At 37.4% G+C, this 14153-nt stretch overlaps 1 protein-coding gene across 50 annotated transcripts in view; it reads right to left on the bottom strand.

Annotated features, from left to right (window-relative positions):
* Positions 1 to 14153, bottom strand: part of Ranbp16 (Ran-binding protein 16) — a 230827-nt gene that overhangs the window by 172086 nt on the left and 44588 nt on the right. For 44 of the 50 annotated variants that reach the window (XR_011417213.1, XR_011417212.1, XR_011417211.1 and 41 more), the window contains exons 13-15: positions 14086 to 14147; positions 4323 to 4462; positions 4148 to 4267 (exon numbers count right to left, since the gene is read on the bottom strand). Coding sequence is in view for 6 of the 50 variants with exons in the window: in XM_032433193.2 (XP_032289084.1) it covers positions 4148 to 4267; positions 4323 to 4462; positions 14086 to 14147 (322 nt within the window). In the remaining 44 variants the exon portion in view is untranslated. The remainder of the gene's footprint in view (positions 1 to 4147; positions 4268 to 4322; positions 4463 to 14085; positions 14148 to 14153) is intronic. The other 6 variants (XR_011417223.1, XR_011417219.1, XR_011417222.1 and 3 more) reach the window with 1 other exon arrangement.

Below are 14153 nucleotides of genomic sequence, written 5' to 3' on the forward strand. Positions count from 1 at the left end.
GTGGGCAGGATTCATTAATTTGTTTACTTGATTTCTTTGCAGTTTCTGCTATTAATGCCCAATGTTAAAATGTTAATAAGATCAGAATGTGTTTAAAGTCAAATATTATAAATATTTCATATGACAACTTGATTTATAAATTACTAACCAGTAGACACAATAATTGTACAATTACTAATAATGATCATATTAGAAAAAAGAATCAATAGATGCAGCCATGATCTAACAGGAGAGTCCATTAACGGAAATAGAAGATATGTTGTCACTGTAGCTGATGAAATATCTAAACTTCAAGACTAACACCATGACAAATCTGTCAGACTGTATAGGCAAAACATTATTATTATGGCAACTTCCACCCCCACTAGCCAACAGCATAAATAAAAATTGAATTATCCACGATCTAACCTGAATTTTAATAATCGATGAGGACGTTCTAGTTAGGAGGGGGATGAGTTAACACATAAGTTACTGAAAATGCCAACATATTGATCAGTCTTCTTACATTTGGTTCCCGTCCGTGGCAAGTCAACGTGCTGAAAACCGCTGACATAAAGACGTTGCGTATGCAACTTAGGTGCATGCAGGCGCGGCTTCTGGCCGACTACCGTGGGATCGCAATTGGGCTCAAAAAATCGGCAAAACGACAGCCCAAGTATATAATTGTGAAATCAGCACAACCAATACAGTTCCCAAAAAACACGTACCCCTGCGAAATGCACAAGTTTTGCATTTTCGCAGACGCAACAACTCCAAGCTAGCGACGTCGAAGCAAACATACAGAGGTTTCATTGGTTTATAATTTAGTCAAGGTTCAGTTTTGGTAAATTTATATAAGCTGCAGTCAGCTTATTTGCGTTCAATGTTGGACCAATTGTTGGCTCTGCAATTTTTTGCGTGCACTTCCATTATCTACGTTTGATCAATAGATTTTCGCTCATTGGGTTTGACGTCGGTTAGCATATAGAAATTTTATTAAGTTCATGTCCTATCGTAACAATATATAATAAATTCGATTTTATTTAAAATCATAATTATTAAGATGGATTCAAAATAAAAATATGGCAACAAAGGAATGTTTTGACTATTCAAAAAACAAACGCAATATGTATATTTAAGGCATAATGCGTTAAAATTATTTAATAATAGTATGTAAATTATACCTAGAATCTTTAAAGTTAGAATGAATTTTATAAGTGTACGGAGATTGCAACTTTTCATCTAGAAGAACTATAGACAACTATTTCAAGCTTAAGAATTTTATTAGCCTGTTCGAAACTCTTGTTCTCAGGGACCATAAAAGCATGAGATATTCAATGTATAATATCCAATGGGACCATTTCGGCTCTCTTCAGCCTTCCAAAGATAGCGCAACCTCAGGTCAACTTCTATGTATGCGGATGTGTCTGATAGTGTAATCCTAGCAGCAGCAGTTGTTTGTATAAAAACGAGAAGAGGCGAGCTAGCACAAAGATTGCAGCTGGAGAGAAGAGACTACCATCAGCTTCCTTGGGATTGCTTACAGTGGTAAAGTCGCGACTCAGTTGCAGTGAGTTCTTCTACCAGCTTGACCATATGGTTAAAGTCAGTGATTGGAAAATCTCTAACAGTCTGCAATTGGCATATTTTCACAAGCCACAAGTCACATAAGATCGACATGCTTATTAGAGCTGAGACTTTCTTTGAACTTTTGTGTGTCCGTCGAATTAAACAAGGTCCGAGTTGTCCTGTTCTAGTCTCTTCTTCGCTGGATTGGCGAAGTTGAATCCAGTTGTACATCAGTTATGTTTTAGCTACTTTCTAAATAATTTACAATTTCAGTCAGCTTGGTAATTAATTACCTTGGTAACGTCTTTTTTTCTCACTTGAAAGTCGCTTTTCTTAAGATCCTGACCAAGGCGAATGTCCTTGACATTCATGAAAACATATTTAACGTAAGCTCACATGTCTGATCATCTAGATCAGATTCCAACTACTCCGCAATGCTTAATTACTCTTCAGTGTCTTAAGACCACAAAGCATATCGACGAAGATATGGGTTGTTTTCGAAGCGTCCTGATTTGATTTAGACTCTAGCTGACATCAAAAAGATGTATATGAAGGTCACGGTACATAAAGCAGGTCGAGATTTTCTGCATTTTTCCATTTTTGCCAATACGGCACATTTTTATGTTGACGATATATTTACTAGTGCTGAAGGCGAAGAGAACCTTCAAACGATTAAGTTTGAAGTATTTTACATTTGAAATATTGGCATTTGGGAAGTTCTCCATAATAAACACAGCCAACCCCATAACGATCTCAAAGCCTAACATAGCCAAAACACTTGTCGTGATGTTGTTGCCGATTGAAGATGCTTTTCAATTTAAGCTAGACAATTCATTCATAGGTCTCAGAGGCTATTTACCTGCTTGGCCTGTTAAGGCCTCTGATCAATAAGGATCCTACTCAAAGCGCTTTGGGTTCACAAATTAATCTGGGATACTGCCTTTCCTCGGCATTTGGAAAGTGAAATTATCTTAGATTGTTGCAAAGAATAAAGATACCATGATATGTGTTAGCACTGCCAACTTTACCGATAGCAATACTTGGATTTGCTAATGCTTCAATAAGAGCGTTTGGCGTATGCGTAAATAAACGCAACTATCTGAAGTCAGGCCTCATTGAATTCCGACACACCTTTCTTCGTAGACGGCATTTGTATTGAATTGAGTGGCTAAACCTACAATGCAAAACGCAGCAGATATCGTTTGGAGACGTTTGGAGTTGTTGACGAGTTATTTGTTTCGACTCGGTTTGATGGATATTCATTTTTAAATGAATCAAGATAATCCTGGCCCGTTAACCAAACAACATCTGATGACAGATGAGATGCGTACCATAGAAGAACACAAAACAGCTGTTTGACCATCAGCTATTGTATACCGATCTCTGAAACTATCAAACGATAAAAAATAAAGCAATACAGTACAACAAAATAGTTACAAGTCATCCAACGAACCAAATTTAAAGAGGACATCGATAAGATACAAACGGTCATTTATACATGAGTATAACGATCTTGGTGCTTGGACTTGCAAATGCTACTCTTTCGTATGATGCCATGCTTCCACTACTGAATAAAAGCTCATAAATCGCTAGAGGCTACGTTTGATGAACCGAAATGGCGGCTCAAAAGCACTTGGGAGTCTTCTTTGCGAGTAAATGCTCATGGAGCAGATAGTGAGTACTCGATACTTTAAATGCAAACCTCGTCCGACAATTATGGGAAATTTACCAGCACATCCATTCCGAGCTATTGTTCTATCTGTTCCGTTGATTTTTGTGACAATCTGCCCCATCAATGTCTGATCGGCAGAGCGCCGGCGGTGCACGCAGAAGAGGAAGGCGAATCACCACGGCCAGTGCTTTAAAATTTAAAGGTAGATCCACAAGATTGTACGACCGCGAGTTTAATAAAGCCCACAAGCGTTTCATGGTGGCCGCTGTTGTTGCAGATCTGCGTCATTAATATAATTTGGATTAATTTGATGTCAAATGTAAGTTCGGTTTGGGGTGGAGCGAGATCGCATAAAACTTTAATCACTCGATAATTGAGCGAACTCGCCCTGCTTCACCCTAAATGTAGCCATAAGAATTTTTGTAAAACCATCTTTAGTTTTGTTATATATACTTATATACATTTTCAGTATCTAAGGTAAAATATTTTCCATAAAACACACATATATCAATTGTTCAATGTACGTCGTAAACGAAGTGACGAAAATCAGCATCGACCAAATTTGCCAAATGACTCAGTTGTATGTATCAGCATCAACATATAATGGCTTTTGGAACCAACCCTTTTCCGCTTTAAAAAAAATGTAATAACAAATGAATTCTTGACATTTCAAACATATTTTCGCAAAGGACAGATAAGCTCTCTAAAAAATTGACAGTACAAATAGAAAAAATTAAATTCAGCCAATAAAAACAAGTCAACGGAAACCCCGAAAGCATACATACAATATTTTAAGCAACCATATTAATATTCAACGATATTCAACACGATTTTTGCATTTTTGCATATATAAATATCAGATAAAATTAAACCATAAACATACTTAACTAAATGTTAAAAAACATATTTTCAATATTTGCTTCTTACTTTTCCTTATTTTTACTGGACACATTGCGCTCTATACCAACCATCAAATCTTCGAACCACTGGGCCATTGTCTGTTGTTTTTCAACGGGTTGTCCACGGATAATAGTTTCCTTCAGTGAGCTTTAACAGAGGCATTATTGGGCACGTTACTTATTGTTTAAAGTCATAGCATTACCGATAATAATCCTCGTAGAGCAGTATAAGTACCAATAATGGGCGAGACATAGACCATTGGTTCCGGCAGTCCTCAGCCAGTACATTGTTTAACAATGAGGACATCATGCTTTGTAGTAGCTCAGAATTAAGTTCAACCACCTGTTAACGTAAAGTAAGCCGACGAATTCGTAGTGAAAAAAATACTGAAATAAGAAAGAACGGCAAAAGTCGGCATGCCGAAATTGATGTATTCAAAGACTTGTGGCTTTTATACAAAAGCTTTGTTATCAACTAATTGTTTCTATAGAAGCTATATTACTTGTATATATTAGGATAACAGTGTAGCTCGCAAGTAGCAGACACGGCAATATCGACTGGACTAATATATATCAAAAATATGTATATACTCAATAGGATCGGATACCTCTACTTTGATACTACTTTGATGCTATTTATTCCCATTTTTACCGATGTTCATTTAATTTCATTTTAATAATTTTTCAATTTAATAATACTAGTATACTAAAACATATTAAATAGATAAACATGAATGAATAGATAAAAAGAAAATGTTCAGCTTGACCAAGGGAGCACGAAAAATGTTCAGGGTATATCCTATTCAACTAGAGCATTTTTACTTTTTCCTTTTCGTCGTTTGCGATATTGGGCAGGGTGAACGTAGATAAGCCGTTGACTCAATAACTTGTCTAATTTAGGAGTGTTAAATCATTTTTGAAAGTCATCCAATGTAAGGACTAAGCTATCCAAATAAATAGAAATTGTGACAAATAGAAAGCCAAGAAGTCTTAAATCATCACCATTTCATTAACGGTTATAGACTTATACTTATCAAAATTAACACAGCTTCTGCTAACAAACAATAGGCCATGATCTGATTGTCTTAAGCAGTTTGTAGAGACTGAATTTTAACACGTCACACACGCGCGCAAAAGATTGTTGAGTATGCCATGGTACCCATTACCTTATCAAAGACAAACTATATAAATAATTTTGAACAGCTCTGATTTAGATAAAAAGTTTAGCAGTTGGTTCGCAAATGTTAGCTACACTAACAAAGTACCACCTAATGTAAAGGTTATTTTAGTTGTTTGCACCATATTAATGGTATCGTAGTCGCATGAAAATCAACATAGTTCGTATGTCCAAAAAGAGTGGATGACAATGCAGCCCATCAACGTCCCTTATGTTCTAAAAGATCCCAAACCAGAACTTGCGATTAACCACTCTACGAAAAAGGCGTGGCGCTTTGAAATCAATAATCCCTTTCTCGCCACGTCGAGCGTAACGCTACAACAACTAGTTCCAAGTTCGCATACCGAAACGATATTACCAACGAGAAAGTACGGATATCTTCGGCACTCTAAAGAGGTAATACATTCCCTTTTGCAGATACGTGAGAATATTGAAACTTGAAAATGCTGAGTTTGTTGAAAATAACTTTAACAAGTAAGAGGTTCTAGTCGGGAGCTGGGGGATACCCTGAACCTTCTTCTTCCAACATCAAATGCATATATATATTCTAATTTAGAAGCTATATGTGAAGTTTGCTGACTTTAGCTCTTATTATTTACCAAAATTGCCCAAAAAACAGGAAAGCGATATCGATTTTTATCGATTGCTTGGAAACGGAGTAAGTTATCGATTATCGGAAACAAACTCGATCAGCGCAGCCACTAGGAGCAGCACCTATATCTAAAATTTCAAGCGTCTAGCTCTTATAGGTGCTGAGATCCTTGCGTTCATACATACGGACGGAAGGACGGACAGACAGACGGACATGGCTAGATCGACTCGTCAATTGATGCTGATATATATACTTTATGGGGTCGGAGATGCTTCCTTCTGCCTGTTACATACATTTGGATATAAACACTTAGATGAGTAACGCCATACAACAAAATTCTACTATGCAGCTTGATTTTTTGAAAATTGAGAACGTAAACGAAATCAATAGCATTGCGCTCTCACAGCCGAGAGAACGAAAAAGCTAAAAATAGAATTTGCTCTCAACTTCGGCTCTATGAGGGCCATGCAAGCAATTATGTTTGTATGCGTCTGAATATACATACATAACAGCATATTTGAATGTGTTGTTATCCACTGCTCTGCCAAAGTCTCTGGCTGGCAAAGAAACAATTTTCTTAGTTTTTTAGCGCAGATCACGACCTACCCAAAATTTCTGTTGATATATGAATGCATTTTGTGTACTCCGTACAACAAAATTTGTATTTTTAAGTCGATGCAAATATTTATGTAATTTTTTATATTTGAAATTATTAATTAAATGATTATTTTTTTAAAGATACATTTAATTTTTTTTTTTTGTTAATTTTATTATTTTTGTTGTTCGAATTATAAAGAACAAAGTACGCAGGGAACACCGCGAGGAGACCATTATAATTATAATGGGGTCATAACTAAATATGACCTTCGGGTATTTTCTGCGGAGCCAACCTCAGTACACAAAATGCATTCATATATTAACATAACATAACATAACATTAACATATATAACATAGGTGGGATAGGTCATGATCTGCGCTAGAAAACTAACAAAATTAATTTCTTGCCAGCTAAAGCCAGAGCAGTGAATAACAACACATGCATACGTACTTTGAAGATCTTATGCATGTATAATTCACGCATACAACGAAAGGTGCACGCACGCTATTGGATGAGACAAGAACTTTTCTCAAGCATGCACTGTCCAAAAAGAAAAGTGAAATCAATCTATGTGTGCTATTTTCTTAACATAGTTATTGCGCAAGAAGCGCCTTGTGTAAAAATTAAATAAGTTCTTAAATTTTCGTTAAATCGTTAATATCTAGGGTAATATATCATTTAAATAAAGCATGCATTTCATGGATAAAGCACAAGCACTTTGCGTCGATCGTAAGTTCTAACTTTTTCGCTCAATGTACTTCGAAAACGAAGCGACGCAAAGCAGCATCGACCAGCTTTGCTGAAGGCAGGCTGGCGACTAACTTCGTAGCTTGTGTCAGCATCAGCAAGCCGCGACTTCGGCATTCGTTCGCCTGGTCTTTGGAGAACGAACAACCAGTCGGCTGGCATGCTGTACGAAGCCTCTAAGGCCAGATGAAAGGCCAGGCTAGAAATTTTGGCTTACTCTCTTCCATATGACTTGTTAATAGAACGGCATCGGTGCATATTTTATTTGCTAACTTTACACGAAACTGCTTTGAATTACTCTTAGTGCTCTTTCAACTTGTCCGTGTGGGTTTGTGTCCGCACAAGCAAAATTGCACACAAATTCAATTTTTCTCAAGAGTCGGTGGTTTTCTTCCCTTTTGAAGGGATGATTAATATGAAATAGTGAAAAGGTTTGCCATGTCGATGTGAAATTCTTGCATTTTAGCTCGTTATCGTTGGTAACGGTACCTATGCGTTGGCATGTGTGCATTTAAATATTCACGCTTACTTGCATATTTTGTATATGATGGCATTTATGCGTCTGTGTGCCTGTTGGTGGCCTGCCTGTCCCTTGCAAATTTAACAAGATTTGAAGTTGTGATTTCTGAATTTTTTCTACTTATTCCTAATACTTCTTAGTGTACAACCTGGCGACACCGAAATTGATTCTAAGCGCATTATAGGACACATTTAGTTCTAATCAAAATAAAACTATATGTAAACATTTGTTTTATTTTGCATGATAACTAGACGGTATCGAAAAAATAAATATACTCTGTGTACGTATGTGTACACTGTGTAGTATAGTGTCAAATTTGGGGAATTTACCGATTGAGTTTCCAAGCAACTTTTCAATGACTTAAAACAAACTGCATTTAACATTTCAAATAGCTCTCATAGGGTCTGAGACCGACAAATTTATTCATACGGACAGACGGACGGACGAACGGACGGATAGACTGACATACAGGAGGACAGTTGAAAAGCCACACGCGCTCCTGCAAATCAAAATAATATCTCTCGGGCAATTTTAAATTTCATACATTTATACATCAAGAGAGGTGAGTTTCATATTCAATATCCTACAACCAATATGTTGTTAAGCCCTTAAGTAATTGAAAATGGGTAAAATGAGAATAATAATTTTGTGCAAATGAATTAAACAGGCGACAAGAAACATCCCCTACACTGTGTCGATCTGGCCATGTTCTTTGTCTGTCTCTCAGGTATGTACATGTACATATAAACGCGTTTATCTCTGAATTCCACCTAGATTTATGCTGTACAGATATAGATTACTTTCCTTTTTTTGGTACCGCACTCTGTTCCCTACAAAATTAAAATGGAACAAAATTTGTAGATAAATGGGCTGATAAGATCGCACAATAAACACATATAAACGGCGAAAGAATCCCATAGTGTGTGTCTAGGAAAAGAATCAGCACAGTCGCAGTTCGGCATTGGCTTCAGGGGATCTCAAAGTCGGCTACTCCGACTGGAACACCTTTAAATGTTTGTATTATTTTTCGTAATGGTTTCCAGATGGTTGGGCTGAGACTGGCAGTGGGCGACGCTTCCTGTGTGTAAGCAACGAGCGCACGAGTCGCGTGTCGTAAGGTCGAATAGGTTGTTGGGAGAGCAATTTATAACAGCTTGGGTATTACCTCCATCATCATTCCAGGGTTGCTGTCTGAGATTTGCAAAATTGTCTGTTTATGTTTTACGGAGAATATTTGGAGTTCAACATACATTCAATAATGTAGTGGGTAATGCTATCATAATGTAAAATTGGTTGATCACCACCAGTGTTATTTGACTCTATGAGTTGTGAGTCGGACCACTTAAGTTTTTTGAAACCGGAGACTGCCACGATTTTTAGCGCTTTGCCTAAAAACTCTAAGCTTCTCGCCAACCTGTTTTGTTCACTTGTAACTCGGACAATAAGTTGCTTATGTGCTCGAAATCTATGTCTACGAGTTTTCGCATGAAAGAAGTCTCACATGCCCAATGTCTCATTCAATGAACTTTGGAAATCTGAGATATTAGATGAGGGCCTTACGAAAACATGTTGGCTTCAAGCTAATAGGTCGCCGTCAACTATTGCCATCTAATCGACTATTCGGTAATACGAGCATAACTGCGAGAAATAGACGTACCACGAGTATAAGGGTATTTATCTCAATATGTCCTTGTTAACCAACCTCCAGTTAATTAAGACAGCGGTCCCAAAGTCTGTCCCGACTTTTTGTTTCACGCACAATGGACTAGCTTATTACCGAGTCTTCCGTTTGTGTTTACTAACGCATTGCCTCCTATGCGCTGTTTTCTCTTGTCTGGTTTTCCCTAGACCGCTGAATGTTTTGTCGTGGCTTCCCCTTCCTATCTTTAAACACCTTGCCAATTCTATGTACGTACTGAGCTGAGACTGGTGTTGGTTCGTTTTTGAACAGACCCTGCAGTTTAACACAATTTCGTTGGCTAACTTTGTCATTTTGGGAGAAAAGTAATTAGAAAGATATAGTAATGATAATGACCTGGTTAACATTCTCTTGACCAATCATGTGCGCTGTTGTGTTCCGCCATGAGAATCTCACGCATATAGAACTGGCTCATTGTCACTAAACTTTATTATATGGCGTGTTTTGTTGCCGAACATAATGAAGTTGCGCTTGAGGGGGGAAACGGCCCACTACAATTATTTAATTTCTAAAAAAGTTTAACGGTTTTTCCGCTGTTTCGACCGTGTAGGTCAGGGACAGCTCAATGTTGATATTGGCTGCATCAGACGTTTCACAGTGGTATTCTAACACGCTGACGTTCTGTAACGACAAGGCATCTGCAATATCTTATATCGTTATTGAATTTTATCCATTCGTTTAAGAGCATTGCAATTGCTGTGTATATTTTCTGATATTATTATTAGTTTTTTCTGGTCCAAAATGAATTGTTGTTACGGTTGTCGAGTAGAGGTATTGGCAAGTGGTGTGGCATGTTATAGGTTCAAGCCCTAATGAGGGAACAATTTTCCAGTTTTACTGCCAAAGCAAACGAGCTCATAGCACTAGCTGCATTCAGTGTTGGTAGAAGAGGGTTCAGGGTATCCCTTAGTCGGGTATTTCCGACTAGAAAATCTTACTTATTTCATTTTTTTATTACAGCTAAAGCAAACGAGTTCGTAGGGCGAAGTGCATCTGATGTTAATAGAATAGGGTTTAGCGTAGATTATAGTATATTCTCACAAATTACTTTAAAATTTGTGGCTTGGGTTAGTTGGTAGTTGATTTATTGATTGAATTTATAACTATGGGGTTGCGACGGGGGTGGCGATAGCCACTATTTTAGAAGCTATATGTGATGTTTGATGATACTCTTGAAACCTAGAATATTCGCCAGAAAACATAATTTAATATCGATTCTTATTGACTGTTTAAGGTGTATGGCGATGGCAATCGGTTGAAGCAGTAACCATTCAACGTACATACGGACGCAAATGGCCAAACGCAGCAACCACTATTGATGCTGACCAATATTATGTACACTTTTTATGTCAGAGATGTTTTCTTCAGCCTGTGACATACATACATTTGCAAAAATTCATAATACCCTATCTTAACCCATTTTCAATGGAATCAGGAAATAAAAAGTGTTGAGCCAGGGCATTTGAAGTTGGTAGAAGAGGGTTCGGGGTATCCCCTAGTCTGGCACAAGATCTGTCTTATTTGTTTTTTCAGAAGACCATAAATGAGGTGTAGTCACTGCAACTGATGAAAAACCTACAAAGAGAACACATCCTATTTACATATCTCGTTGGTCTTTCTCTCAAATTGTGCAGACCAGCTACAAAGATTAGGAAAATGGAGACCCCGACTAACGCCGAAAACCGTCAAGCGAAGCAACCAATTCGCACACACAACACAATCAACCGCTGCTTTACCGCATACTGTGATGCTACAATGTTGCACAGAAGTTTTCTTAGCTTTTAGATAAGACAATTACGATATTTCGTTGAGCGCAATCGTGTAAAGTACAACGTTGCGAAGAGACTTAAATAAATAAAGCCGATGTATGATGAAACCAGCACCTCCCAGGCGGCCGCCTTACATGTTTGTTTCTCGCTCAGACCAAAAGAAGAACTCAGGGCATTGAGCAGCAATCGCGGTCAAATAAAACTCTTCCTCTTTCTGCTAGCTGATCGCCTAAGATGCCAATGCGCATCACATGATATGGGGAGCTATAAGCGGTAACCAAATGGGTAAGTGACTTCACACTACATTTATAGTAATAACATAAGCTTACTAGATCGGGAGAATGACTGCTCTATCGGACAAATCAATAAAATAAATAGGCGGCTCAGGAGCTCTATAATAACATAGAACCTTAAGGGAATTGTCTTCAGATGGAATGACTTCCTTGAAACCCTTAGCAAGAAAGCTGTTCAACACCGAAAAGACGGTACGGATCCTTGGCTCACCTACAAATCTGCCTAAATCCTCTAAGAGATGAGGATAAATAATAGTGTTAATCGAATGAGAACTGTAGAAATCTGCCTAAATTCTCTAAGAGATGAGGATAAATAATAGTGTTAGTCAAACGAGAACTGTAGAAAAATTACAAGTCTTCCAGAGGAAATTGTTGTAAAAAAGACTATTGAAGAAGATCACATTAAGCACAAGGGAAACCAGCAGACCGGGAGCCTCACTTCTCAGGGTGTGGTTGTGTGGCCATAGAAAATTGTAGCCCATTATAAGACTATGTCTTGATGCGACCCTTTGGGAGCGAATGTCACAATCCTCAAATTAAGCTCATTGATGTTGTCAACGATAAAAGGTTACCACGTAACCCCGACAAACTCCATTAATTTGTTTCACTTGGAGAAGGTCTCTTTCTCCACAGCAACCTCACGCTACTGTAAAATTTTCACATCGGGCTAGATACAGATACAACAACCATATTTATACCATGCCTGTGGAGACTTATTTGAAAGAACATGGGGACTCCGTTCCAAAATGATGTACTAATCTCTTAATACTCTGAATATGGTACGGACGTATGCCCCACACAAACATACATATGTATGTTTGTAGATCTCAGGGCTATTTTCAAAGATAGGTAGAACGAGATGCACAGAAGTGCACATAAGTGAGAGCGAGACACACTTTGCACATGCATACGCACTATGTCTCTGGGCTGTAAGCACATTGTGCATCCTGCACTTATTTCTTAGTTTGAAGCTACTTTATATTGTTTGCTTTATGCTTGTATACATTTGCAGACATGTGAGAAAAGTAAAGCTCGTAAAATACATATATGTTTGATGAAAATATCTTAGAAAACAGAATAATAACATACTTTAACTTTAAATGCCGAGTTTGGTCAAGATTTTTTGAAAAGAAAAACGTTCGTACAAGTAATTAATATTCAACCGATTGTTCTTATATAATATAGTCCGATTCGGACGTTTTCGACATTCATATATATAGCCTGAAACAGAAATATGGAAAATACAGAAAAATATAGACTACCAGGGTATAACATTATTAAATTAATCAGGCATTTCAACTGAGATAGCGATCGAATTAAACAGATGACTAACACGCACAAGACAGGCAGATTCGGATGTCATTACCAACCCTAACAAGGTTCGCTCCCTTTAAATCCGAATGGGGCTATCAGATCTTCCCGGTCATCATGCAACATTGTTTCGGTATTTTAATTTTTGTCACTTAAGCCGCCTACTTAGAGCGAACTTTACTTGGGGTCGCAATCCACTCTTCTTTAAGAGTTAATTTGCTATTATCTCCTAACAAGGTTATCGTAATTTAGATTAACCCAAATCCTATCGACATAGTATTCTCTCCTCTTTTATCTTAAGGACAGGTCAAATCCTGCCCCTGGGAAGAGTTTTTGTCTCCTTTACTCATCAAATAATTTTAGAGCTATCATCTTTCAATCTGAGATTCATGCCATTGAGGTTTTTATCAGTTTTCTAACTAACCTCACTACTTGCCGCCGCTTCAGTCAACAACAAAAAATAGTTTCCTCGGCAGGCGTCAAACTCACGACAGACCACAAAAGCCATACCATTAGTTCTCGGTCAGAAAAAAAATAAAATTAAATAGCAGCACAGAAAACAATACAAAACAAAACAAACAATACAAAACAATAGAATTCGAAGTAGACGCGCATGAATGTGTATGTGTACATGTATACAGAAATTCTTCGAATGTGCGTCGGAAACACGTGCGCAGTCAAAATACCGACAAACAAAACCAAAATCGATTTACATGAAAATTTCACCAGTATATCTTGTTGTACAATAGAATATTTCTGTATTCTCAAAAAGTCAATTGCATCTAAATTGTATCTTAAATTGGTTGGCAATACAAGTTTGGGTGTTAACTTGATTTATACCTTTGTGGTGGTAGCGGCGAGGTGGCAATTGGTATAAAATGAATGATACTTGATATATATATAATATTATAGGAGCAACATTGATGTTTGGTGACTGTACCTCTTATTATTTACCCAATTTGTATAAGAAACAGGATATCGATATCTATTTTTATCGCTTGCTTGGGAACGGAGTAAGTTATCGATTATCGGAAATAAACTCGATCTGCGTTCATACATACGGACAGACAGACACGCGGACATAGCAAGATCGACTAGGCTATTGATGCTGATCAAGAATATATATACTTTATGGGGTCTGATATGCTTCCTACTGCCTATTATATATCTACATTTTGCCCAAGTGCAATATAGCCTTTTTACCTATTTTTAAAGGGTTCAGGGTACAAAAAGTAGTAGGCATAGAAAAATAAACAGACCTTAAGAAATTGTGAATTTTCCCGTGTCAAACTTCGTAGCTTCTTGTTTGGGAATGTTGAAACTGTAA

The sequence above is a fragment of the Drosophila virilis genome, unplaced genomic scaffold (assembly GCF_030788295.1).
Source record: "Drosophila virilis strain 15010-1051.87 unplaced genomic scaffold, Dvir_AGI_RSII-ME tig00001479, whole genome shotgun sequence".
NCBI classification, from domain to species: domain Eukaryota; kingdom Metazoa; phylum Arthropoda; class Insecta; order Diptera; family Drosophilidae; genus Drosophila; species Drosophila virilis.